Here is a 26173-nt window from a genome sequence, read left to right on the forward strand (position 1 = left end):
CACCAATCTTCGTATCATCTGCAAACTTGACAAAAAAGCCATCTATTCCATCATCTAAATCATTGATATACAGCATAAAAAGAAGCAGCCCCAACACTGACCCTGACCACTTGCAGCGAACCTGAAAGGGATCCTTTTATTCCCACTCGCCTCCTACCAATAAGCCAATGCTCTAACCATGTCAGTAACTTTCCTGTAATACCATGGGCTCTTAACTTGGTAAGCAGCCTTGTCAAAGGCCTTCTTAAAGTCCAAATATAGATCATCCACTGCACCCCTTTTATCTATCCTACTTGTAATCTCCTCAAAGAATTCCAACAGGTTTGTCAGGCAAAATTTTCTCTTAAGGAACCCATGCTGATTTTGTCCTGTCTTGTCCTGTGTCACCAAGTACTCCATAATCTCATCCTTATTAATGGACCTATTAGTCCAACCACTGAGGTTGGACTAATAGGTCTATAATTTCCTTTCTGCTGCCTTCCTCCTTTCTTAAAGAGTGGAATGACCTTTGCAACTTTTGAATTGCAATGATTTTTGAAAGGTCATTACTAACGTCTCCACAGTCTCTACCACTATCTCTTTTAGAACCCTAGAGTACAGTTCATCTGGTTGGGTACACTTAGGCCTTTCAGCTTTTTGAGCACCTTGTCCCTTGTAATAGTAACTGCACCCACTTCTCTTCTTTCACTCCCTTCAATATCTGGCACACTACTAGTGTCTTCCACAATGAAGACTGGTGCATAATATGTATTTAGTTCATCTGCTGTCACCTTGTTCACCATTATTACTTCTCCGGCCTCATTTTCTGGCAGTCCTATTTCTACTCTTATCTCTTTTATTTTTCACATACTTGAAAAAGCTTTTATTATCCACTTTGATATTGTTTGCCAGCTTGCTATCATATTTTGTCTTTTCCCTCCTAATGACTTTCTGTAGGTTTTTAAAAGCTTCCCAACCCTCTGACTTCCCACTAATTTTTGCTTTGTTGTTTGCCTTCTCTTTTGCTTTTACATTAGCTTTAACATCCCTTGTCAGCCACGGTTGTATTATTTTGCAATTTGAGTATTTCTTTGTTTTTGGAATGCACCTATCCTGCACCTTCCTCATTTTCCCCAGAAGCTCATGCCATTACTGCTCTGCTGTCATCCCTGCCAGCATCTCCTTCCAATTTACTTTGGCCAACTCCTCTCTCATACCACGGTAATTTGCTTTACTGCACTGAAATGCTGCTATGTCAGACTTTACTTTCTCCCTATCAAATTTCAAGTTGAACTCAATCATATTGTGATCATTGCCTCTGAAGGGTTCTTTTACCTTAAACTCCCTAATCCTCCAGTTTATTACGTCACACCCAATCCACTATAGCTGATCCCCTTGTAGGCTCAACAACAAATTGCTCTAAAGAACCTTCTCTTAGGCATTCAACGAACTCACTCTCTTGAGATCCGCTACCAGCCTGATTTTCCCAATTGACCTGCATGTTGAAACCTCCCATGACTATCATAACATTGCTCTTTTGACACGACTTTTTTATTTATCGCTGTGATCTGTGACATCCCAGCTACTGTTTGGAGGCCTTTTACTCTTGCAGTTCCTTAGCTCAACCCAGAAGGATTCAATATCTTCTTATGTCCTATCTTTCTACTGATTTGATGCCATTCTTTACCAGCAGATCGACGCCATTCCCTCTGCCTCCCTTCCTATCCCTCCGATAGAATGTGTAACCTTGGGCATTCAGCTCCCAACTATAGCCATCCTTCAGCCACAATTAAGTGATGGCCACAACATAATACCTGATAATCTGTAATAGTGCAACAAGATCATCCACCTTATTTCTTATACTCCGTGCATTGAGATATAACATTTCGAGTACTGTATTTGCTTCCTCTGTTGATTCTGCATCCCTAATGCACTGATACTCACCCTGCTGGCTGCAATTTTGTCCTATCATCTGCCTGCCCTTCCTGACCGCCTGCATGCTATCTTTGCATTTTTATTATTTGTCCTATCCTGAGCCCCTTCACTCTGGTTCCCACCTCCCTGCCAAATTATTTTAACCCCTCCCTTCTGCGTAGCCCTCCTAACCCCTCCCTCCTACATAGCCCTCCATTTTTCTATCATTCATGTGCCTACCCAAGAGTTTCTTAAATGCTCTTAATGTATCTGCCTCTACCACCATCCCTGACAGGGCATTCCATGCACCCATCACTCACCATGTTTAAAAAAAAACTTACCTCTGACAGTCCCCTATACTTTCCTCCAATCACCTTAAAGTTATTTCCTCTTATATTGGCCATAATCTGGGTTCTCTTCTAAGTTTTTATGACACTGAGAAGATGGCAATGGCTACAATTTTCTCAGGTTGATTTTGTATGCTATGTCACAGAAGTTCTAGCATACTGTTACCTGAAATGCAATTTATACATTAATGCTGCCATTTTGCTAATATATAGCATATCTTTGTAGCTTTTGAGAGTGGCATATATTATTGTATCTTGTTTATTAACCAGAGGATTTGTATTTAATTTGACAGCCGATTTCAGCAGAAGGTGTAGCTATTGCCTTGAATACCAGGAAACTGTGGAGTATTCACCTCCAGATACAGGGAAAGTTTTTGCAGGAGATAGTTCGGTCCAGCTTTGCATCCAGCTGTCAGCCTTTACAACAGATTCTCAGACGTGTGTGCATACAACTCTGTGATCTGGCTTCTCCCACAGCCCTTCTTATCCTGAGGACCGTATTAGATCTGATCATTGAAGAATTAAGCAGGTAATTTTTTGTTCGTGTACTTCATGCAATTTTATCTGATTGTAGTCAAGAGAGTTTGCAGGTGCTGCAAATCCAGAGCAATGCACACAAAATGCTGGAGGAGCTCAGCGGGTCAGACAAATCTACAGAGGGGAATACACAGTTGATTTATCAGGGCGAGACCTTTCAACAGGACTGGAAAGGACAGGGGAAGATGCCAGAATAAGAAAGTGGGAGGAGGGAAATGAGTGCCAACTGGCAGGTGATTGGTGAGACCAAGCAACGGGGAATGTGGATGGGTGGGGGAAGTGGCAATGAAGTGAGAAGCTGGGAGGTGATAGGTGGAAGATGTAAAGGGCTGAAGAAGGAGGAATCTGATAGGGGACTGTGGTGATGTGCAGGTGAGGAGAAGAGAAGGGATGAGAGGGGACTAAGAATGGAGAATGAAAGGGAGAGACGGGGAGGGAGGAGAAATTACAGGAAGTTAGAGAACTTGGTGTTCATGTCATCAAGTTGGAGGCTGCCCAGATGAAATATGAGGTGTTGCTTCTTTCCATGGATACTCAGCCTGACTTGCTGAGTTCCTCCAGCATTTTGTGTACTTGATTATTGCGGTATGTTTCTCTGTGTTTCATTCATGGAAGCTGCTAAGGAATATTTTTAAAATTCTGAAAAAGCTTCTTTGATTTGGAAGACAAAATAGACATGTGAAAAGGGCAATGTTACGATAAACATGGGGGATTGGGAAAATTAGGTTCGTGCTTGATCCCAGGAGAGGAAATGAGATGGCTTTTTAGAACAGCTTGTGGTTGACCCTACTAGGGGAAAAGCAATTCTGGATTGGGTGATGTGTGATGACCCAGATTTGATTAGGGAGTTTTAAGATAAAGGAACTCTTAGGAGGCAGTGATCAAAGGTTCAGAGGTTCATTTATTACTGAAGTACGTATCCATATACAACTGAGATTCATCTTCTCCAGATAGCCATGAAACAAAGAAAGAACATGAAAGTCGTTCAGAGAGAAACATCAAACACACTCCTACACACAAAAATGAATTGCATCCTGATCATCAACCCCCAAACCCCCCTTTCCTCACACAACTTTGACCCCTAAACAACCCCAAAAAACAGAAAGCAGCAAGAACATCAACCCCAAACTCCCTCTCCTTGCACTACAAAATGGAAAAGGAACAGGCGAAAATACACAGAATATAAAAACTGTGTCTGAAAAAGTCCACAGTCCGTGAATGCAGTAGTCCAATCCATAGACACAGAACCATTCTCCGACATCATCGACATTCATCTAAAGAGAGGGACACCATATGAGGTAGAGGCCTACCCGTCTGCGTCAACGAGCCACACAGCCAGCCTCCCATGTTCGCTTTGATGCCTTAATTTTCCTCAATGCTTTAATTGGTGGCTAATGGATGCTTTAATCAATGAAATGGTGTCCAACATAGGCTCATGCCCCAAGGCCATCCAAGTACTCACTCGCTTCCCGGAATCTACTCGGAGGCAGCAAAGCACTGGATCACGCAGGCTTTCTCCAAGCAGTAAAATGCAGGCTCTAACAGTCTCAGAAACACATTCAATATTAAAAATAAATGTAAAAGAAGTAGAATAGACATTCATGGGCTATCTAGAATTTGCTGACTGAAGGGGCATTTTTATGCTGATGCTATCGTGATCATAATATGATAGAATTCACCCTGCAGTGTGAGTGTAAGAAACTAGTCAGATGTATCAGTATTACAGTGGAGTAAAGGGAATTACAGAGGCATGAGAAAGGAGCTGACCAAAGTTGATTAGAAGGGGACACTAGCAGGGATGATGGCATAACAGCAATGGCTGGAGTTTCTGGGAGCAATTTGGAAGGCGGAGGATAGATACATCCCAAAGATGAAGAAGTATTCCAAAGGCAGGATGACACAACCATGGCTGACAAGGGAAGTCAAAACAATATAAAAGCAAATAATAGAGCAAAAATTAGTGGGAAGTTAGAGATTTGGGATGCTTTTAAAAACCAACAGAAAATAAGTAAAAGCCATAAGGAGAGAAAAGATGAAATATGAATGTAAGCTAGCCAATACTATAAAAGAGTATACCAAAATTTCTTTTCAGATATATAAAGAATAAAAGAGGTGAGAGTAGATATTGGACCACTGGAAAATAATGCTGGAGAGGTAGTAATGGGGGAAAACAAAAAAATAGCAGATGAACTGAATGAGTATTTTGCAAACATGAGGAAATTTGCAGATGCTGGAATTTCAAGCAACACACATAAAAGTTGCTGGTGAACGCAGCAGGCCAGGCAGCATCTATAGAAAGAGGTACAGTCGACGTTTCGGGCCGAGACCCTTCGTCAGGACTAACTGAAAGAAGAGATAGTAAGAGATTTGAAAGTGGGAGGGGGAGGGGGAGATCCAAAATGATAGGAGAAGACAGGAGGGGGAAGGGACAGAGCCAAGAGCTGGACAGTTGATTGGCAAAAGGGATATGAGAGGATCATGGGACGGGAGGCCTAGGGAGAAAGAAAGGGGGAGGGGGGGAAGCCCAGAGGATGGGCAAGGAGTATAGTGAGAGGGACAGAGGGGGAAAAAGGAGAGAGAGAAAAATAAATAAATAAATAACCGATGGGGTACGAGGGGGAGGTGGGGCATTAACAGAAGTTAGAGAAGTCAATGTTCCTGCCATCAGGTTGGAGGCTACCGGGACGGAATATAAGGTGTTGTTCCTCCAACCTGAGTGTGGCTTCATCTTGACAGTAGAGGAGGCCGTGGATACTTGATACTTGTGGGCATCATTTATTTTAATTTTCAGCATGCTAGGCAGCTGCTTAGAGGAGCCCATGGCTGCTGATTGTTGGGACAAGGTTTGAGGAGTCAGCGTATTTATAAAGCTTTGAAATTTGCATCACCTGGCCTTTCCTAACGATGACTGTGAGCAAGCCATACCCCTGTCAAGCTAATTAAGGTCTGGGACCTTGGTAAAAATTATCTGAGAGCTCAAATCTCTTGGCGTGCCCAAACTTTTGCATGATGCTCCTTTTTTTCACTCTAAAATTGTACAAAACAAAAATAATACACTAATCTTGCTTAAACTATTGAAAAGAATGTTTCATCTTTAACTTTATGACTTTTGGAGATCAGTTCAACTTTTACTCACTGAACTATTCACAGTAACAGAAATTTTGACCGGGGTACCCAAGCTTTTGCATGCCACTGTATATGTCACCATATACAACTCTGAGATTTATTTTCTTCAGGGCATACTCAATAAATCCAAAAAACATAATAGAATCATTGAAAGACAGCACCAACAGGTTGGACAACGACTGTGCAAAAGACAAAAAACTGTACAAATACAAAAAGTAAATAATAATAAATATCAAGAACATGAGATGAAGAGTTCCTGAAATTGAGTCCATAAGTTGTGGGAACAGTTCAGTGATGGGATGAGTGAAGTTATCCCCTTTGGTTCAAGAGCCTCGTGGTTGAGGAGTAGTATGTTTTCCTGAACCTGGTGATGTGGGTCCTGAGTCTTTGGTATCGTCTTCCTGATGGCAGCAATGAGAAGGGAGCATGGCCCAAGTGGTGAGGTTTACTGATAGATGCTACTCTCCTGTGACAACACTCTGTATAGATGTAGTCAATGGTGGGGATGGTTTTGTCCATGATGCACGTCCGTATCTGCTACTTTTTGTACAATTTCCATTTAAGGGCATTGATGTTTCCATCAGGCTATGAAGCAGCCAGTCAATATACTCTGCACTACTCATTTGTAGTAGTTTGTCAAAGTTTTAGATGTCATGCCATGTCTTCGCAAACTCTTAGGAAGTAGAGATGCTGCTGTGCTTTCTTCACAATTGCCCTTATGTGCTGGGCCCAGAACAGGACCTCAGAAATCATAACACTGAGGAATTTAAAGTTGCTGACCCTCTTCACCTCTGATCCTCTGATGAGGACTGGCTCATGGATATCCGGTTCCACTTTCCTCCTCTTGAAGCAATAGTCAGCTCCTTGGTCTTGCTGACATTGAATAAGAGATTGTTGTTGTGGGATGACTCAGCCAAATTTTCAATCTCCCTCCTATATGCTGATTCATCACCATCTTTAATTCGGCCTGCAATCATGGTGTCATCAGCAAACTTAAAAATGGCATTGGAGCTGTGTTTAGCCACACTGTCATAAGTGTAAAGCAAGTAGATCAGGGGGCTAAGCACACTGTCATAAGTGTAAAGCAAATAGAGCAGGAGGCTAAGCACACAGCCTTGTGATGCACCTGTGCTGATGGAAATTGTGGAGGAGATGTTGTTGCCAATTTGAACTTAACTGAATTTCTTTTGTCAGAAGGTAATGAATCTGTGGAATTCATTGCCACAGACAGCTGTGGAAGTCAAGTCATTGAGGTTGATCATCATCATCATCATCAGGTGCCATGCCCAGTTTGAGCTTTGACTGCCATGGCCCACACACTCCTGTTTCGGGTCAAGTGGATCAATTCATTGGTATTCATTTCCAGTTCTCTGGCTGCTGTCTCCATCATCATCTTCCTCTTGCTTTCTTCCCTTCAATCTTTCCCATAATTACCATGCATTCTAACTCCTCTTTCCTAATCACATGTCCAATGAAGTTATGTTGCCTTTTCATGATCTCATACATTATTTCTCTTTTTGTGTTTGCTCTGTTCATGACATCCTCATTAGATATTTGTTTTGTCCATGATATTCTTTGCATCCTCCTCAAAAACCACATCTCTGCTGCTACAATTCGTTTCCTCATGTTCCTAGATATTGTCCAACATTCTGAGTCATATAACATAACTGGATAAACGGAACATTTCAGTGCTCTGAGGCGGGTTGTCATGCCTAGTTTAGTATTGGTCAGTATACTCTTCATTCTCGTGAAGGTGTCTTTTGCCATCCCTATTCTTCTTTTGATCTCCATGTCGCACCTGCCATCTGATGTCACCCAGCTTCCTAAGTAGCAAGAGTTCTGTACTTGTTTTATGTCTTCCCCATTTATTCTCAGCCTGCAGATAGGATTCTCCTTCTTTTTGGATATCACCATACATTCTGTCTTTTTGCAATTGATAGGTAGATGCATTTTTGCACTTTCTTCAACAATTATATCAATTAAGTTTTGTAGTTCTTCCTCTGTACTTGCAATTAACACAGTGTCATCTGCATATCTGAAATTATTGATGTTTTCACAGCCAACTTTGATTCCCAAGGTGTCTCTTATTTTTTATAGTATTGTTTCACTGTACATGTTAAATAAATCAGGGGAGAAAACACACCCTTGTCTAACGCCTCTCTTGATTTTCGTAAACTGACTTACTTCTCCATCTATTCTTACAGCGGCAGTTTGTTCCCAGTACAGATTTCTGATTAGGCGGAGGTCTTTCGAATCTAGATCTAGAGTTTTCTGCAATGTTTCAAATAACTTATTGTGCTTCACTTTATCAAATGCTTTTGTGTAGTCGATAAAACAAACAAGTCTTTTTGCACTTGAATAGCTCGTTCTGATAGTATCCTTAACATCAATATTGCATTTCTTGTACCTTTGTCTTTCACAAAACCACACAAATACAACCAATAGGCTTGTATCTTACTTTTGGCTCTTGTCATCAAAATTCTTAGAAGTAGCTTGGTGATATGACTCATTAAACTTATGGTCCTATCTAATTCATATTCTATTGTTCCAGGTTTCTTAGGAAGAGTGATAAACACTGAGGTTGATAGGTTCTTGATTAATTAGTTGTCAAAGGTTAAGGGGAGAAGGCAGAGGAATGGGGTGGAGAGGGATAATAAATCAGCCTTGATGGAATGGTGGAGTAGACTCGATGAGCTGAATTTTGCTTATGTATTATGGTTCTTGTGCTCTTAACACATTTTCTTAATGTCAGCACAAATCTTTGTTTTGAGACAGATTAGAAATGTTTTGTCGTAGTACTCAAATGCTTCTTTCATCTTACAGTCCTTTAGAAGGGAAAGAGAAGACCTTCACTGCCCAGACTGGACGGCTAATTGCATTGCTGGATTCCTTAGCTTCCCATGGAGCTTGCAAAGCTGCTCTCCTGCATCTTCTAAGTGGAGCAAGCAAGGGTGATGAGAGGTTTGCAGAAGTATTTCGGGAGATGCTGGAATTGTTACGGACAGTGGGTGACAACGTACATCATCAGCATTGTGCTGAGTATGTTGCTTCTTTAGTGCAATCCCTCTGTGACCAGGTAAACTCTTATTTAAAAAGCTGATCGTTGACTCGCATTGCTTTTGCATTTATCCTGCTTATTTAAATGGAGATCCTTTTCTCACTGAGGTGACATTGATCCAGAGATTCTTTGGAAGTAAAGAATGAGGCATAAAACCTGCTTACGTTTTACTAATTGTTACCAGAACAGAGAAAAACAAGGAAGGCAAAGAAAAATATGTCATGGTTATTTCATTCTCGTACTCAGTAACAATTCTCCAGTCATAACAATTAACCTATGAAATAGATTCAAGTAGCATAACACCTACTGCAGAAAAAAACACTCAGAAGCTTCTAGAAAAATACAGAAGCAGCTACACCACAATTACTAGAAATAATTATATGTATTTACAGTAGGTGACTATATAAGAATTATAAGCAAGCTTAGGAGAGTTAAACTACAAGAAAAATAGCAACTCTACAGTACATGCTAATCCAACAAGTGCCAAGTTATCAAGGAACAGTTACAAATCTTTACATTGCTTATTCTGTATAAGCGAGTTCAAAGTTGAAAGCAAATTTATTAACAAAGTACATATGTGTTGCAATATACACAAGGGTGACTGCACTGACCCTGGTAACTATAGACCAGTAAGTTTAACATGTATTGCAGGTAAGATAATGGAAATGTTAATAAAGAATGAGCTGGAAAAGCTGCTGATAAGAACAGGCATGTTAGCAGAAAGCCAGCATGGGTTCATAAAGGGGAAATAATGTTTTACTAATGTGCTGGAGATATGAAGAAGTATTTTATAATAACAATAGAGTGGCTGATATCATTTACTTGGATTTTCAGAAGGCTTTTGACAAGGTTCCCCATGAGAGGTTAATAATCAAATTTCAGGAGGTAGGGGTTCAGGGTAAGATGTGTGAATGGGTGCAGAATCGGCTCAAGAGCAGAAAGCACCGAGTTTGGTGAGAGGATCATTTTCACACCTAGAAAATGTTAAAAGTGGGGTTCCGCAGCAATCTGTTTTGGGGCGCTGCTGTTTTAAATTTACATTAATAATTTGGATAAGCACATAACAAATAGACTAATTAAGTTTGCAGATGACACAAAAGTAGGGGGGCAGGCTGGTAACATTTCACGCAGCAGAATCAATATAGTTAGATCTAAACAAAATCCAGATGTGGACAGATAAATGGCAGATGAAATTTAATGTAAGTAAGTGTAAAATATTACATATAGGAAGTAGAAATACTAGATTTAAATATACGGGGGAGTCTTGAGTTATATTTTAATGCAAGTGGAATGTAAGGTATCAACAGTGTTCTAATAGTTTTTTTTTATTCTTACCACCTTTGCAGGACATTTCATTAATCTTGAATAATTCATCTGAGGGATCTGGTACTGACCTGGAGCAGCTGTCCAGTTCCCTGCCCAGTGGAGAGTTTTTGTCATTAATTTGTGATACTTTCTTGCAAGCACTGGCTAATAATGAGACCACATTTACCACAGTTCTTACCTGCCTCAGGACCATGATATTTTTGGCAGAACATGAATATGGATTTTTCTATTTGAAGAGGTAATGTTTTTGGAATCGCTTTCCATAAGACCATAGGGCATAGAAGCAGAAATAGGCCATTCGGCTCATCAAGTCTGCTCCGCCATTCCATCATGGCAAAATTATTATAGAGTTAACATGTGAGAAACATTTGATGTCTCTGGGTCTGTACTCTATAAAAGAATGAGGGGAAATCTCATTGAGCGAATGGTTCCTATAGCAGGGGGAGTCTAGGGCCAGAGGTCAGAGCCTCAGATTCCATTTAGAACAGAGATGAGGAGGAATTTCTTTAGCCAGTGGTGGTGAATGTTGAATTCATTGCCACAGATGACTGTGGAGGCCAAGTCATTGGGTATAATTAAAACGGAGGTTGATAGGTTCTTGATTAATAAGGACATCAAAGGTTATGGGAAGAAAGCAGGAGAATGGGGCTGAGAGGGTCTTTCAAATTGTTCAAATAATTGTAAGCTGCTAATTAAAATGGTGGCATGAGTGGATTTGCTCTGAATAAGCTTCTGATGAGGTGAAGAGGATTAGATTAGATTATGAGAACACTCAGTCCTGGTTTATTGTCATTTAGAAATGCATACATTAAAAAATGATACAACGTTCCTCCAGAATGATATCATAAGAAAACACAGGACAAACCAAGACTAAAACTGACAAAACCACATAATTATAACATATAGTTACAACAGTGCAAAGCAATACCATAATTTGATAAAGAGCAGACCATGAGCACGGTAAAAAAAAGTCTCAAAGTCCCGATAGACTCATCATCCCACGCAGGCGGCAGAAGGGAGGAGCTCTCCCTGCCATGAACCTCCAAGCGCTGCCAACTTGCCGATGCAGCACCATTGGAAGCACCTGACCGCAGCAGACTCTGAGTCCGTCCAAAAACTTCAAGCCTCCGACACAGCCTCTCCGAGCACCATCCTCTGCCGACCGCTTTGACCTCGCCGGGCTGCCGAGCAACAAGCAAAGCGGAGGACTCGGGGCCTTCTCCTCCGGAGATTCTGGATCACACAGTAGCAGCAGCAGCAAAGCAGGCATTTCAGAAGTTTCACTAGATGTTCCTCCGTGCTCACATCTGTCTCCATCAGATCAGGATTGTGCACGGCACCCTACTTGACAAATAATAGACATCACCACCGGAGTGGCCACTGCAAACTGCGTTGCACTGCCATCTTCTCCTCCCGCCAAGATCTTATTCCATTTGAAAGAATCGTAGTTAGCCAATAATTACAGTCTAAGATAACATGTCAGTAATGGTAAAAGTCATTTATGTAGTTTGTTAGTTAGAGATACAGCTTAGAACAGGCCCTTCTGGCTCAAACGAGCCACACTGCCGAGCAACACGCCGACTTAACCCTTGCCAAATCACAAGACAATTTACAATGACTGGTAAGTCTTTGGACTGGGAGGAAACGGGAGCATCCGGGGGAAGTTCACAGGGAGGATATTCCAACTCCTTACAGGTGATGCCAGAACTGAAGTCCAAACCCTTGAGTGTAATAGTGTTGTGCTAACTGCTATACCACCATGGTGCCTCACAGGATAGGTGCAAACAGGATAATTCAATTTGTACTGTTTGGACCATTCAATTACCCCCGAAGATGAGTCTTAATTCCAAAATGGGTTATTGGACATCAAGAATCTATCAACCTCCACCTTAAATACACTCAATGACTCAGTCTCCACACCCATCTGTGGCCACGAGTTCCACAGATTCACCACCCTCTGGCTAAAGAAATTCCTACTCATCTTCTATTCTAAATGGATGTCCGTCTTTTGTAAAGTTGTGCCCTCTGCCCTAGACTTCCCCCGTTACAGGAAAATTCCTCTAACTATGCCTTTGAAGACTTGATAGGTTTTAATGAGATCTCCTACACTCCAGTGAAATAAAAGCTCCAACCTGCTCACCCTCTGTCCATAATTCAGTCCCTTGAATCCCGGCAACATTCTCTCAAATCTCCTCTGCAGTAGGTTCCTGTAAGAATCAACCATTGTTAGAATTGTTATCTATATAATACTAAAACTCTCATGCTCTGTCCGTCTGTCTGTCTGTGTCCTCCAATTAGCACAAACGGTGCATTACAGCGGCACTTTTTTTGGCTAAATCGAATTAAAATGCGCTAACTTACAGAGTGCCGGCAAAGGTCAGGGTTATATATTCGTATAAAATTGCTTATTAGCAAAAATCAACAGGCTCCCTTTTAACCTGAGAGCCAATCCGCCATCGTAGAAATCGGGACGCGACAGCCCGACGCATGTACACGGCCAGCCTCAGCAGCGACACCTACTGGAGCAAAAGGGCAGGGCAGCTCTATTTCGAGGGGTCACATTCTGCTCATCACCATCAGCATGTGCAGGATTGGGACAGATCTAACTGCCACCCATCAAAAAGAGATTATTAAATCTTATTGTAATGACGTACTTCGAGACATCCATAAAACCCTTTGCTGCAGTCAAAGGACAGCAGTGACTATATCACGTCCATTTAGAAGAGCACCAACCACATCATCAATAATAATCAGCATCCTTTGGTATTACTGCTTCGTATCTTCTATCCAGCATTAGGGTTAAAAAAAAATGGTCAGCCTAATTATGCCGTATGGTCAAGAGATGGCGCCAAATTGTTCTAAGATTTGGATGAGGCCAGGGCCGCATGACTCCAGGATCAAAGAGTCAGGACAAAAAAAGATGAGAGAAGAAGAGACAGGGGAGGAGAGGCATGCACACCTCCAGAAAGACAACGAGAGGCACGAGGATGGCAGATAAACCGGAAATGATGCCATCAAAAGTGTCCTTCGTTAAATGAGGAGAAGCTATATTTGCTTTGCTACACATCGTTCTTCTTTAATAAACTGAGGTTTTCTACTTCAGTTTCCAAAGCAAAGTGATACCAATAGCATTCAGGAAAATTTAATGTTCATTCTGGTCACATCAGACTGCACTACCCTTCTCTCAAAGGGTGCCCCAACGGGTCACCCCGTTGTCTAGTCATTACTAAAATTTAGCACTCACCGATAATTTACTGATTAACATGTTGTACCTTTGTAAAACTCTAGTTGGGGCATATCTGGAGAATTGCATACAGTTCTGGTCATCCCACTATAGGAAGGCTTTGGAGAGGGTGCAGAAGAGGTTCATCAAGATGCTGGCTGGATTAGAGGACATGTGCTATCATGAGAGGCTGAATAAACTAAGGATGTTTTCTCTGGAGCGATGGAGACTGAGGGGAGATCTGAGGGTTATAAGATTATGAGAGGCATAGATAGAATAGACAGACACTGTCTTTTATAAGGGATGAAATGCCTAATACCAGAGAGCATGTGTTTAAGGTGAGAGGGAGTAATTTCAAAAGAGATGTGAGGGGCAGGTTTTTTTTTTACACGGAGAGTGGTGGGTGCCTGGAATGCGCTGCCTGGGGTGGTGGTAGAGGCAGATACATTAGAGACTTTTTAAGAAGCATTTCGATAGGCAGATGAATGTGAGGAAATTGAAAGTATATGGACATTGTGTGAGCAGAAGGGATTAGTTTAGTTGGCCATTTGATTACTAACTTAATTGGTTTGCCACAACATTGTAGGCCAAAGGGCCTGTTCCTGTGCTGTTCTATGTTCTAAAGTTGAGAATTCATGGTGCTTTGAAGGGATATCATTAGAATAAATTAATGAAAGGACAAAGTCTAAAGCTCGACTTCTCATCTTCACAGTATATTGAAATGGCTGCTGAAGTAATGTCCTCATTGTATCTTCCTGGAATGCTAGTCTTTGGTGCTCAGCTTATAGGTGGTGGCTTACAGTTTCTGGTGCTGATTTTGTACCCTATTCTCTTGCAAGGCTATGATGGGGAACTGTGTAATATATTTGAATAGCTCATTCAGTTTTGATTCCTTTTTCAGAATCAGAATTAGGCTTGATTCACTGGCACATGTCATGAAATTTGATGTTTAGTGGCAGCAGTACATTGCAATACATGATAATAAAAAAATTATAAATTACACTGAGAAAAAAATATATATATAAAATTTAAAGTAAATTTATTATCAAGAGGCCAGATATCTCACCATATACAACCCTGAGATACACTTTCTTGCAGGCACACTCAATTGATCCTAACAGATTAATAATTTTAATAGAATCAATTAAAATACATAGCCCCCAGAATGTCACCATGTGCGCATGCACCATCTTGCAAAACTAAAAAAATTAAATTAAGTAAGTAGTGCAAAAAAAAAAGTACATGGTAGTGTTCATGGGTTCAGTGTCCATTCAGAAATCTGATGGTGGTGGGGAAGAAGCTGTTCCTAAAATATTGAGTGTGTGTCTTTAGGCTCCTGTACCTCCTTGATGGTAGCAACGAGAATAGAGGGCATGTCCTGGGTGATAGGCGTCCTTAATGTTGGATACTGCCTTCTTGAGGCGTTGCTTTTGAGGACGTTCTGGATGCTGGGGAGGCTAGTGCCTGTGATGGAGCTTGATGAGTTTACAACTTTCTGCTGCTGCTTCTGAGAAATCAGAGAAATTTAAGAAAAATAACTTTTAAGAAAATAATTCTTTTAAGGATAATTTGGGTTAGCCATAAGACATAGGAGCAGAATTGGGCCATTCAACCCATCGAGTTTGTTCTGCCATTCCATCATGGCTGATTTACACCATTCTACCCCATTCTGCTTTCTCCCTTTGATGCCCTTTACTAATCAAGAATTATCAGCCTCCGCCTTAAATAACCCTAATGACGTGGCCTCCATAGCCGTCCGTGGCAATGAATTCCATAGATTCACCACCCTCTGGCTAAAGAAATTTCTCCTCATCTCTGTTCTAAGTGGACGTCCCTCTAATCTGAAGTTGTGCCCTCTGATCCTAGACTCCCCCACTATAGGAAACATCTTCTCCACGTCTACTCTATCCGGGCCCTTCAATATCTGATAGGTTTCAATGAGAGCCACCTTCATTCTTCTAAACTGCAGTGAGTACAGGCCCAGAGCCATGAAATTCTCCTCATATGTTAACACTTTTATTCCCAGAATCATACTCATGAATCCCCTCTGGACCCTGTCCAATGCCAGCACATTTTTTTCTTAGCTCACAATTCTCCATGTGTGGCCTGAACAATGCCTCATAACGCCTCAGCATTATATCCTTGCTCTTGTATTCTAATCCTATCTGAACAGAGGACTTCAAATTTAGCCCAAGATCTTTTGCAAGTTCAGTGCTACCTTTTTGATTTGGTATTCAGCATCTCTTGATACAAAACCAAATTTGACATCTTGCTGTAACTGTCTTGTCTGTGCTAACTTTTGATGCTTGACACTCTGCTTGGAGGTACTTTCCAAGTTCAAGTTCAAATTCAAGATTATTGTTATTTTAACCATATGCATATACCTTTCACTTTTTAAAATATCATCACTTAGCATATGTTTCTAAAGATGAGATTAGCTGTATTTGTCACATGTATGTTGAAACATACAGTGAATGCGTCATTTGCATCAAATCACATCACCGAGGATTGTGCTAGTGTCATCACGCCTCCAGTGCCAACATAGTATGCTCAGAACTTAATACCTCCAACTCATACATTTTTGGACTGTGGGAGGAAACTGGAGCAGCTAGAGGAATCCCACGCTGTCACAAGGTGAACGTACAATTTCATTACACACAGTAGTGGGAATTGAATCCCATCAGTGATTGCTGGCAGTGTAAGGCAGTGCGCTAACTGCTACAATTGTCTGTCAGTTGTCTTCTGATTTGTTGGCATGCCTGTGCACCTTTGCAGTTTTCTGCAATTGGTCACTTTCACAAATCTGATGGTGAAGGAGAAGATACTGTTCCTAAAAGGTTGAGTGTGTCTTCAGGCTCCTGTACCTCCTCTCTGGTGGTAGCAGTGAGAAGAGGGCACGTCCTGGCTGGTGAGGTTCCTTAAAGATGGATGCAGCTTTCTTCACGCATCGACTTTTGAAGATGTCCTCAGTGGTGGGGAGGTTAGTGGCCATGATGGAATTGGCAGGGTTTACAGTCCTTTGCAGCTTTTTCTGATCCTGTGCAGTGGTCCCTCCATACTAGACATTGTGATGCAACCAGTTTGATGCACTATGTAATGTGTGCAGCGTAGTAGTGTACTAGCTAGCGCAGCACTTTACAACGCTAGCAATAAGGGTTTAATTACCGCTGCTGTCTGTAATGAGTGGTACTTTATTCCCATGACCACGTGCGTTTCCTCCAGGTGCTCCACTTTCCTGCTGCATTCCAAAGATGTACCAATTAGGGTTACTGAGTTCTAGCTATGTTGATGCTGGAAGCATGGAGACACATGTACGTGTACACCCCAGCACAATCCTCACTGATATGATTTGATGCAAACGACGCATTTCACTGTATGTTTCAATGTACATGTGGCAAATAAAGCTAGTTTTTAAACATAACTGAAAGAGTCATTACCATAATGGGAGTTTGTTAATTTTGCTGATATTTTAATCTTTTGAAAATCTTGTGCAAGTTTACCTATGTGAACAAATAAATGTTGGAAAAAGCTTGAATATGAACATGTAATTAACCTGAATGGGTTTAATCTTTTTCTCTCTCCTAATAGTGCTTTGAGACAATTTAATAACGCACTTTATTCCCTGCTAAAACGTGTGGTTCATAATTTCAACAAAGAAATGGCTGACGTGGCTTCCACGTTGTTGGACTTCCTGCGGCAGATCATAAATACAGACAATTTGGTAAGTGATAAGTATAACTTATTTCATCAGTACTTCAGCTTAAAAAAGATCGTAACAATTCTACATTTATAGTTGTGCCTTTTTAAAACATGGCATAATGATATTTGTGATTGGTGCATTTTACTGTAAAATCAGATAGTGTTCAAATCTTTACTGTTTGGGGTATAGGTAAATGAGACAATACATTGAGCCCTGCGCAGGAGAGTGCAGTACTGGATCTCCTCAACACCACACCATAGTTAGTGCAATTGCTTTACAGTGCCGGCGATCTCCAGTTGGGATTCAATTCCCACCACTCTCTGTAAGGCATTTGTGCATTCTTTTTGTGACCACATGGATTTTCTCCGTTTTAATTTCATGCTCAAAGGCATACAGGTTAGGGTTAGTAAGTTGTAGGCATGCTATGTTGGTCCAAGTGTGTGGCAACACCTGTGGGCTGGCCCAGCACAATGCTCACTGATTTGATTTGAGGCAAGTGATGCATTTGACTGTATGTTTCAATGTGCATGTGATAAATAAAGTAGTCTTTTTAAGCTTTTGTTTCCCTCTTAGGGAACAAGACAGGGTAAGTCACTGAGGTAACAGCCAGGGAGCACATTTGCTCTAATGATCCTAATTCTGTTAGTTTTAAGATAGTGATGGAAAAGGCTAGATCAGCTGATAGATTAGAGTCCCTGTTAGTTTGAAGGGTAAATCGGGCAAGTTCAGGGAATCGTGGCTGATGAGAGATATTGAGGATCTGGTGAGAGAAAGAAGAAGCATACGTTGGGTTCCAAAGATTGAGATTGAACAAATCCCTTGATGACTATAAAACACTTAAGAATACTGGAGGGATATCAGGGCAAAGAGAGATGGATCTGGCAGGTATGGTTAGGAAAATCCCAGGAGGTTCTATAACTACATTAAGAAAAGGGTGGCTAGGGAGTGACTTGGCCTTCTTAGAGATCAGCAGGGCTTCCTATGTCTCGAGCATGAGGATATGTGTGACAAAGTACCCAGGACATCTTCAGGGAGTGGTGTCTCAGTAAGGCAGCATCCATTATTAAGGACCTCCAGCACCCAAGGCACGCCGTTTTCTCACTGTTACCATCAGAAGCCTGAAGACACACACTCAGCGATTCAGGAACAGTTTCTTCCCCTCTGCCATCCGATTCCTAAATGGACATTGAACCCTTGGATGCTGCCTCACGCTTTTTTTAATATACAGTATTTCTGTTTTTCACACTTTACATAAATCTATTGAATATATGTAAACTGTAATTGATTTACTTATTATTTTTATTTCACTTTTAAAAAATTTTTCTTTCTCTATTATGTATTGCATTGAACTGCTGTTGCTAAGTTAACAAATTTCACGTTACATGCCGGTGATAATAAACCTGATTCTGATTAGTAACAAATATTTCTCCTCCATGTTCACTGAGGAACAAGTCGTAGTTGCTCATGAGATACTTGAGATGTTTTGGAGAACACTTATTAATGGTGGAGGTTTTTGCAGCCTTGTATCATATTAAGGGAGATAAATCCCCAGGCCTGACTAAGTGCATCCTTGGACTTTTTAGAAGTCTAGAGAGGAAATTGGAGAGGCCTTTGCAGAGGTATTTGTTTCATCTGTAACCCATTCACTGGGGCTCATCACAAACTCGGCTCGTTGGCTGTCTATCAGCCACGAGACTCAGCATCACACATCTAGGGTCAGTATGATTTGGATTCAACCAAAGAGGAAGGTTGAGGTGTTCAGATGAGGGAACATTAATAGTAGTGAATGCTGTGCAAATATTGCCCTATGCACAGTTACCGTCGTCGGGAAATAACAAATCAGTCTAAATGTGCACATAAATGTCAGAGCTCTTTTGTGCAGTAGTTGGGTATATCGTTTTAGTCACAGCGCCAAATTCTCATCGAGAACCACCTCCTGCTCCTTGGTTCAATTCCCATTAAACTGTTGATTGAACTCATAGTCTTCCGTTAACATTGTTAATTAGAGCATAGAACATTACAGGCCCCTTGCCCCACAATGTTGTGCTGACTTTTAACCTAATCTTAAGATCAATCTAACCTTTCCTTTCCACATAGCCCTCCATCTTTTCATGATCCACGTGATTAAGAGTCTCTTAGTTGTCCCTAATATGTCTGCCACTACCACTACCCCAGCACCTAGAAGGGATTAGTTACAAACCACACAAAGTGCTTTTAGAGTTTAAGAACACTTGCTATTTACATAATTAGTTGCTTGAATCTGAATGAGGTTTATTACCACTGATATTTGTTGTGAATATGTTTTGCAACAGTAGTACAGTGCATTATGAAACAGTTAATATAAATTACAGTAAGAACATATACAAAATAAATAGTGCAAAAAGAGAGCAAAATAGTTTAGTAGTGTTCCTGAACTGTTCAGAAATCTGCTGCTGGAGGGGTAGAAACTGTTTCTAAAACGCTCAGTGTGTGTCTTCAGGTTCTTGTATCCTTCCTAATGAGATGAGGGCGTCTTCTGATGATGGCTGCTGCCTTATTGAGGCACCGTCTTTTGAAGATGTTCTCCATGTAGTGCCCACAATGGAGCTAGCTCAGTTTACAACTTCCTGCAGCTTGTTCTGATCTTGTGCGGTGGCCCCTCTGTACCAGACGGTGATGCAACCAATTAGAATGCTTTTCACAGTACACCTGTAGAAATTTGCAAAAGTCTTTGGTGACAAACCAAATCTCCTCAAACTCTATTGAAGTATAGCCTCTGGCTTGTCTTCTTCATAATTGCATCAATATGTTGGGCCAGGGATAGATCTTCAGTGATGTTGACACCCAGGAACTTGTAACTGTTTACTTTTCCATTGCTGATCCCTCAATGAGGACTAATGTGTGTTCCCTTGACTTCCCCTTCGTGAAGTCCGTAATCAATTCCTTTGCTCCTACTGGTGTTGAGTGCAAGTTTGTTGTTGCAACAGCACTCAACCAGCTGACCTCTTACTCCAGTACATCTCATCACAATCTGAGATTTGCCAGCAACAGTTGTGTAAAGAGCAAATTTGTAGATAATTAAACTTTGGGCTTAGTCATTTGGAAATGAAAGGATGTGGTTCATCGGGTTAATAAAATCTGTGTTGATGATATTTTGTAATTTTTTTATGATCTTAAAGTTCATGATATTATTGGAATTGGTAAATTTGAGAGACAGACAGGAATAATAGAAAATTTGTTGTGGAAAAGCAGTACTGCTGTGGGTTGAAGTACAATATACTCTTCTCACTGCTGCCATCAGGAAGGAGGTACAGGGGCTTCAGGACCACACCACCAGGTTCTGGAGCAGTTATTAGCCCTCAACCATCAAGCTGTTGAATCAGAGGGATAACTTCACTCAGCTTCACTTGCCCCACCATGGAACTGTTCCCACAACCTATGGATTCACTTTCAAGAACTCTTCATCTCATGTTCTCGATATTTATTGCTTATTTATTTTTCTTTTTGTGTTTGAAGAGTTTGTTGTCTTTTGCATGTTTCTTAGTTCATCTTTGTGACTTTTCATTGATTCTGTTGTGTTTCTTTAATTTTCTTGTGGACATTCACAGTAAATACAATCTCAGAATTGTATATGGTGACAAAGTTCAAAGGAAATTTATAATCAAAGTACATATAGTAGTCATACTTTATTGATCCCGGGGGAAATTGGTTTGCGTTACAGTTGCACCATAAATAATTAAATAGTAATAAAACCATAAATAGTTAAATAGTAATATGTAAATTATGCCAGGAAATAAGTCCAGGACCAGCCTATTGGCTCAGGGTGTCTGACCCTCCAAGGGAGGAGTTGTAAAGTTTGATGGCCACAGGCAGGAATGACTTCCTATGATGCTCTGTGTTGCATCTCGGTGGAATGAGTCTCTGGCTGAATGTACTCCTGTGCCCAACCAGTACATTATGTAGTGGATGGGAGACATTGTCCAAGATGGCATGCAACTTGGACTGCATCCTCTTTATATGTCATGTATGTGTATTAAATTAATTGTGGATAAGTTTGATTGAATGGTGCTTGTAATTGTCCCGTAGGCCAGCTGTGGAGAAGAAGGTGGTCCTATGGAGGTAGACGGGCTCCAGACCCCCCGATCTTCTGCCCTCAGTGCTGCAGAAGTGAAGCAGCTTTTAAAGTGGAAAGAATCTACTGACGATCACTTGCTGCTGGAACTGGATAAAGTTGTAACGGTAGGAGTTTTCTGTTTGTATAGATTTTCTTCAGCAGCACATCTGTGTTTAAGTTTTTGAAATGATGGCAGTGTAAAATGCTATTTTTATTTCTCATGAATATTATCTCTTTTATCTGGAGCCTAATGATGAGAATCCGTAACATCGTAAGAGATGCCTGTATTAGAAGACACGTGCTGTAATGCGGGGGGGGGGGGGGAAGTTGGAGAAATTTGGGTTGTTTTCTTTGGAGCAGCAGAGGCTAAAGGCAGATCTGTTAGAGGTTTATAAGATCATGAGGCACAGGTAGACGGGGAGTATCTTCTTCCCAGGATTGTAATGACTGATACCAGAGGGCATACATTTTAAGATGGGGGGGGTAATTTCAAAGAAGTGAGAGGCAAGATTTTTTATTACTAAATTTATTTGGTTCAGCATGTCCAAGGAAAATAAGAAGTTAAATTCTTTCCTGGATAGTTTTTAAATGGCTGTCAATTACCTATCACTTTAATTCTGCATCTTATTCCAACGCAGAGCTCCATCTTTAGCCTTCTTTGTGGTTCTACCAATGTGCAGTGGAGACACGAGACAGGCCAATTGCTGGAAAAATAGAGCAATGCACACAAAATACTGGAGGAACTCAGAATCAGGATTTTTTTTTATCACTGACTTACATCGTGAAATTTGTTGTTTCACAACAGCAGTATAGTGCGTTACTTAAATATTACTATAAGTCACATTAAGATGATTACATGATTACATGTAATCAATAAGTAGTACAAAAGGAGAAGAAACTAATGAGGCTGTATTCATGGACCATTCGGAAATCTGATGACAGAGGGGGCAAAGCTGTGTCTTAAACACTGAGTGTTCCAAATCAGCTGGTCAGGCAGCATCCATGAAGGGAAATGAACAGTTGACCTTTTTGTGCAAGGCCCTTTATCAGGACTGGAAATGGACATGAAAAGGAAATTTTCAATAGTGGAAGAGCCTAGGGCCACAGGGCATGGCCTTATAGTAAAAGGGCATCCCATCAGAACAGAGCTGAGAAGGGATTTCTTTAGCCAGAGAGTGGTGAATCAAGCTTGAGTTTATTGTCATCTGACTGCACATACAGTCAACCAAATAAAACTACATTTCTCCGGACTGTGGTGCAGCACACAACATATATCACATGGAACAAAGTATTACCACAAGTAAGTTAATAAAATATAATTCTGAATGCATGTCCTGCCCAGCGCAGGTAAACAGTAAACAGCTCACTGTCCTAGTGACAAAACCTCGGTGGTGGCAGGGTACTTATTAGTCTCTCAGCCCGAGGGAAGAAGCTGTTACCCAGTCTGGCAGTCCTAGTCCAAAAGCTCCTGTACCTCCTTCCTGATGGTAGTTGGTCAAGGTAATTGTGGATGGGTGGTAGGGATCCTCAACAAGCCTTGGGCCCTTTGCTCCTGGTAAATGACACAAATAGGGGAGAGGGACACCCTGGTGATCCTCTTGGCAGTTTTTACTAACCAATGACTCTGTGGAATTCATTTCAATAGATGGCTGTGGAGGCCATGTTATTTTAAAGTGGAGCTTTCTTAGTCAGGGTGAAAAAGATCATGGGGAGAAGGCAGAAGAATGGGATTGAGGGGGATAATAAATCAGCCATGATGGAATGACAAAGCAGACTCGAAGGGCCAAATAGCCTAATTCTGCTCCTAAGCCTCCTAGTCTAACAGAAAGGAGAAGGGCAGATATCAGAATAAAAGGGGAGGGGCTGGAGTATAATAGGTGAATCCAGGTGAGAGAGTGAAAGCAAGAAGGTATGGAAGGCAGGGCTGATGTAAGGAGCTGGAAGGTGATGAGTGAAAGAGACAAAGGACAAAAGAAGAAGGAATCTGATAGGAGAGGACAGTGGACCATGGAAGAAAGGGTGGGAGGTGTGGGACCAGAGGGAGGAAGATGGACTGGTTCCAGGAGCTGGCAGGGGAAAGAGAAGGGGTGAAGGGGCCAGAGGTGTTAGAGGGGTGGGAAGACAGAGGGAAGTAGTTACCAGAAGTTAGAGAAATCGATGTTGCCTGGTTGGAGACTTCAATGTACAGTGTAAGCTTGAGGATAAGCAACTAATACTTGTTTCAATTCAACTCCTGGAAATCCTCATAATTCTTTACAGCTGTACGCCTGTCATATTAACTCAATTTTTCTCCAAGTTCATGCCTGATCTGTTTGATTTTGCCAGTGTTCTCCCTTGTTTTAGATTCCCTCCATTCATTTGTTCTCTGTCATAGATTTCTAACAAGTTTCTTTAAGAACATGAGAAATAGGAGCAGGAGTAGGCCATCTGGCCTGATGACCCTGCTCTGCCATTCAATAAGATCATGGCTGAATTGGCCATGGACTCATCTCTACCTACCTGCCTTTTCCCCATAACCCTTAATTCCCCTACTATGCAAAAATCTATCCAACCTTGTCTTAAATATATTTACTGAGATAGCCTCCACTGCTTCATTGGGCAGAGAATTTCAGAGATTCACCACTCTCTCGGCAAAGCAGTTCTTCTTCATCTCTGTCCTAAAACTACTCTCCCGAATCTTGAGGCTATGTCCCCCTAGTTCTTGTCTCACCTACCAGTAGAAACAGCTTTCCTGCCTCTACCTTATCTATCCCTTCCATAATTTTATATGTTTCTATAAGATTTCCTCTCATTCTTCTGAATTCCAGCGAGACAGTCCCAAGCAATCTCTCCTTATAGTCTAACCCCTTCACCTCTGGAATCAACCTGGTGAACCTCCTCTGCACCACCTCCAAAGCCGGTATATCCTTCCTCAAGTAAGGAGACCAGAACTGCACACAGTACTCCAGGTGCGGCCTCACCAGTACCCTGTATAGTTGCAGCATAACCTTCCTGCTCTTCAATTCAAACCCTCTAGCAGTGAAGGCCAACATCCCATTTGCCTTCTTGATGGACTGCTGCACCTGTAAACTGACCCTTTGTGACTCATGCACAAGCACTCCCAAGTCCCTCTGCACAGCAGCGTACTGCAATTTTTGCCATTTAAATAATAATAGAAACATAGAAAGCCTACAGCAGAATACAGGCCATTCAGCCCACAAAGCTGTGCCGAGCAATAGAAATTACTTAGGGTTACCCATAACCGTCTATTTTTCTAAGCTCTGTGTACCTATCCACGAGTCTCTTAAAAGACCCTATCGTATCTGTCTATACTACCGTTTCTGGCAGCCCATTCCACACACTCACCACACTCTGCATAAAAAAAAATTACCCTGACATCTCCTCTGTGCCTACTTCCAAGCACCTTAAAACTGTGCCCTCTTGTGTTAGCCATTTCAGCCCTGGGAAAAAGCCTCTGACTATCCACATAATGTCTCTCATCATCTTATACACCTCTATCAGGTCACCTCTCATCCTCCGTCGCTCCAAGGAGAAAAGGCCGAGTTCACTCAACCTATTCTCATAAGGCATGCTCCCCCATCCAGTAAATCTCCACTGCACCCTTTCTATGGTTTCCACATCCTTCCTGTAGTGAGGCAACCAGAACTGAGCACAGTACTCCAAGTGGGGTCTGACCAGGGTCCTATATAGCTGCCACATTACCTTTCGGCTCTTAAACTCAACTGCATGTTTGATGAAGGCCAATGCACCATATGCCTTCTTAACCACAGAGTCAACCTGCGTAGCAGTTTTGAGTGTCCTATGGACTCGGACCCCAAGATCCCTCTGATCCTCCACATTGCCAAGAGCCTTACCATTAGTGCTATATTCTGGCATCATATTTGACCTACCCAAATGAACCACTTCACACTTATCTGGTTTGAACTCCATCTGCCACTTCTCAGCCCAGTTTTGCATCGTATCAGTGTCTCACTGTAACCTCTGACAGCCGTCCACACTACCCACAACACCCCCAACCTTTGTGTCATCAGCAAATTTACTAACCTATCCCTCCACTTCCTCATCCTCATCCAGGTCATTTATAAAAATCACAATGAGTAGGGATCCCAGAACAGGTCCCTGAGGCACACTACTGGTCACCGACCTCCATGCAGAATATGACCCATCTACAATCACTGTGGGCAAGCCAGTTCTGGATCCACAAAGCAATGACCCCTTGGATTCCATGCCTCCTTACTTTCTCAATTAGCCTTGCATGGGGTACCTTATCAAATGCCTTGCTGAAATCCCTATACACTACAGCTACGGCTCTACCTTCATCAACGTGTTTAGTCGCTTTGCGTTCCCAATTTATGCTTTCCAAGTCCCTGTCTGATAACTTCATATTTCCCCTTACTCCAATTAAATGCTTTCCTAACATCTCTGTTCCTATCCCTCTCCAATGCTATGGTAAAGGAATATCTGCTCTTCCATTTTTCCTTCCAAAGTGGATGACCTTTCATTTACCAACATTGTACTCCATCTGCCAGACCCTTGCCCACTCACTTAACCTATCTATATCTCTCTGCAGACTCTCTCTATCTTCTGCACGATTTGCTCTCACACTCAATTTAGTATCCTCAGCAGTCCACTTTATTTATACCTCTCATTACCTTGCACACCTCAATCAAGTTACCTCCAAAGAGAAAAGCCCTAACTTGCTCAACCTCTCAACCTGTCCACATAAGATGTGCTCTCTAGTCCAGAGAGCTTCCTGGTAAATCTCCTTTACACCTTTTCTCAAGCTTCCACATCCTTCTTCTCATGAGGCGACCAGAAATGAACACAATGCTCCAAGTGTAAAGGCCTGTAAGTAAGTAAGTAAATAAAT

General features: G+C 41.6%; 1 protein-coding gene across 3 annotated transcripts in view; it reads left to right on the forward strand.

Moving 5' to 3' along the window:
- Positions 1-26173, forward strand: part of virma (vir like m6A methyltransferase associated) — a 141165-nt gene that overhangs the window by 79577 nt on the left and 35415 nt on the right. For all 3 annotated transcript variants that reach the window (XM_072251837.1, XM_072251846.1, XM_072251855.1), the window contains exons 14-18: positions 2534-2769; positions 8727-8979; positions 10308-10525; positions 17099-17231; positions 21276-21428. In XM_072251837.1, coding sequence (XP_072107938.1) covers positions 2534-2769; positions 8727-8979; positions 10308-10525; positions 17099-17231; positions 21276-21428 — 993 coding nt within the window. The remainder of the gene's footprint in view (positions 1-2533; positions 2770-8726; positions 8980-10307; positions 10526-17098; positions 17232-21275; positions 21429-26173) is intronic.

The sequence above is a fragment of the Mobula birostris genome, chromosome 1 (assembly GCF_030028105.1).
Source record: "Mobula birostris isolate sMobBir1 chromosome 1, sMobBir1.hap1, whole genome shotgun sequence".
Classification (NCBI taxonomy): Eukaryota; Metazoa; Chordata; class Chondrichthyes; order Myliobatiformes; family Myliobatidae; genus Mobula; species Mobula birostris.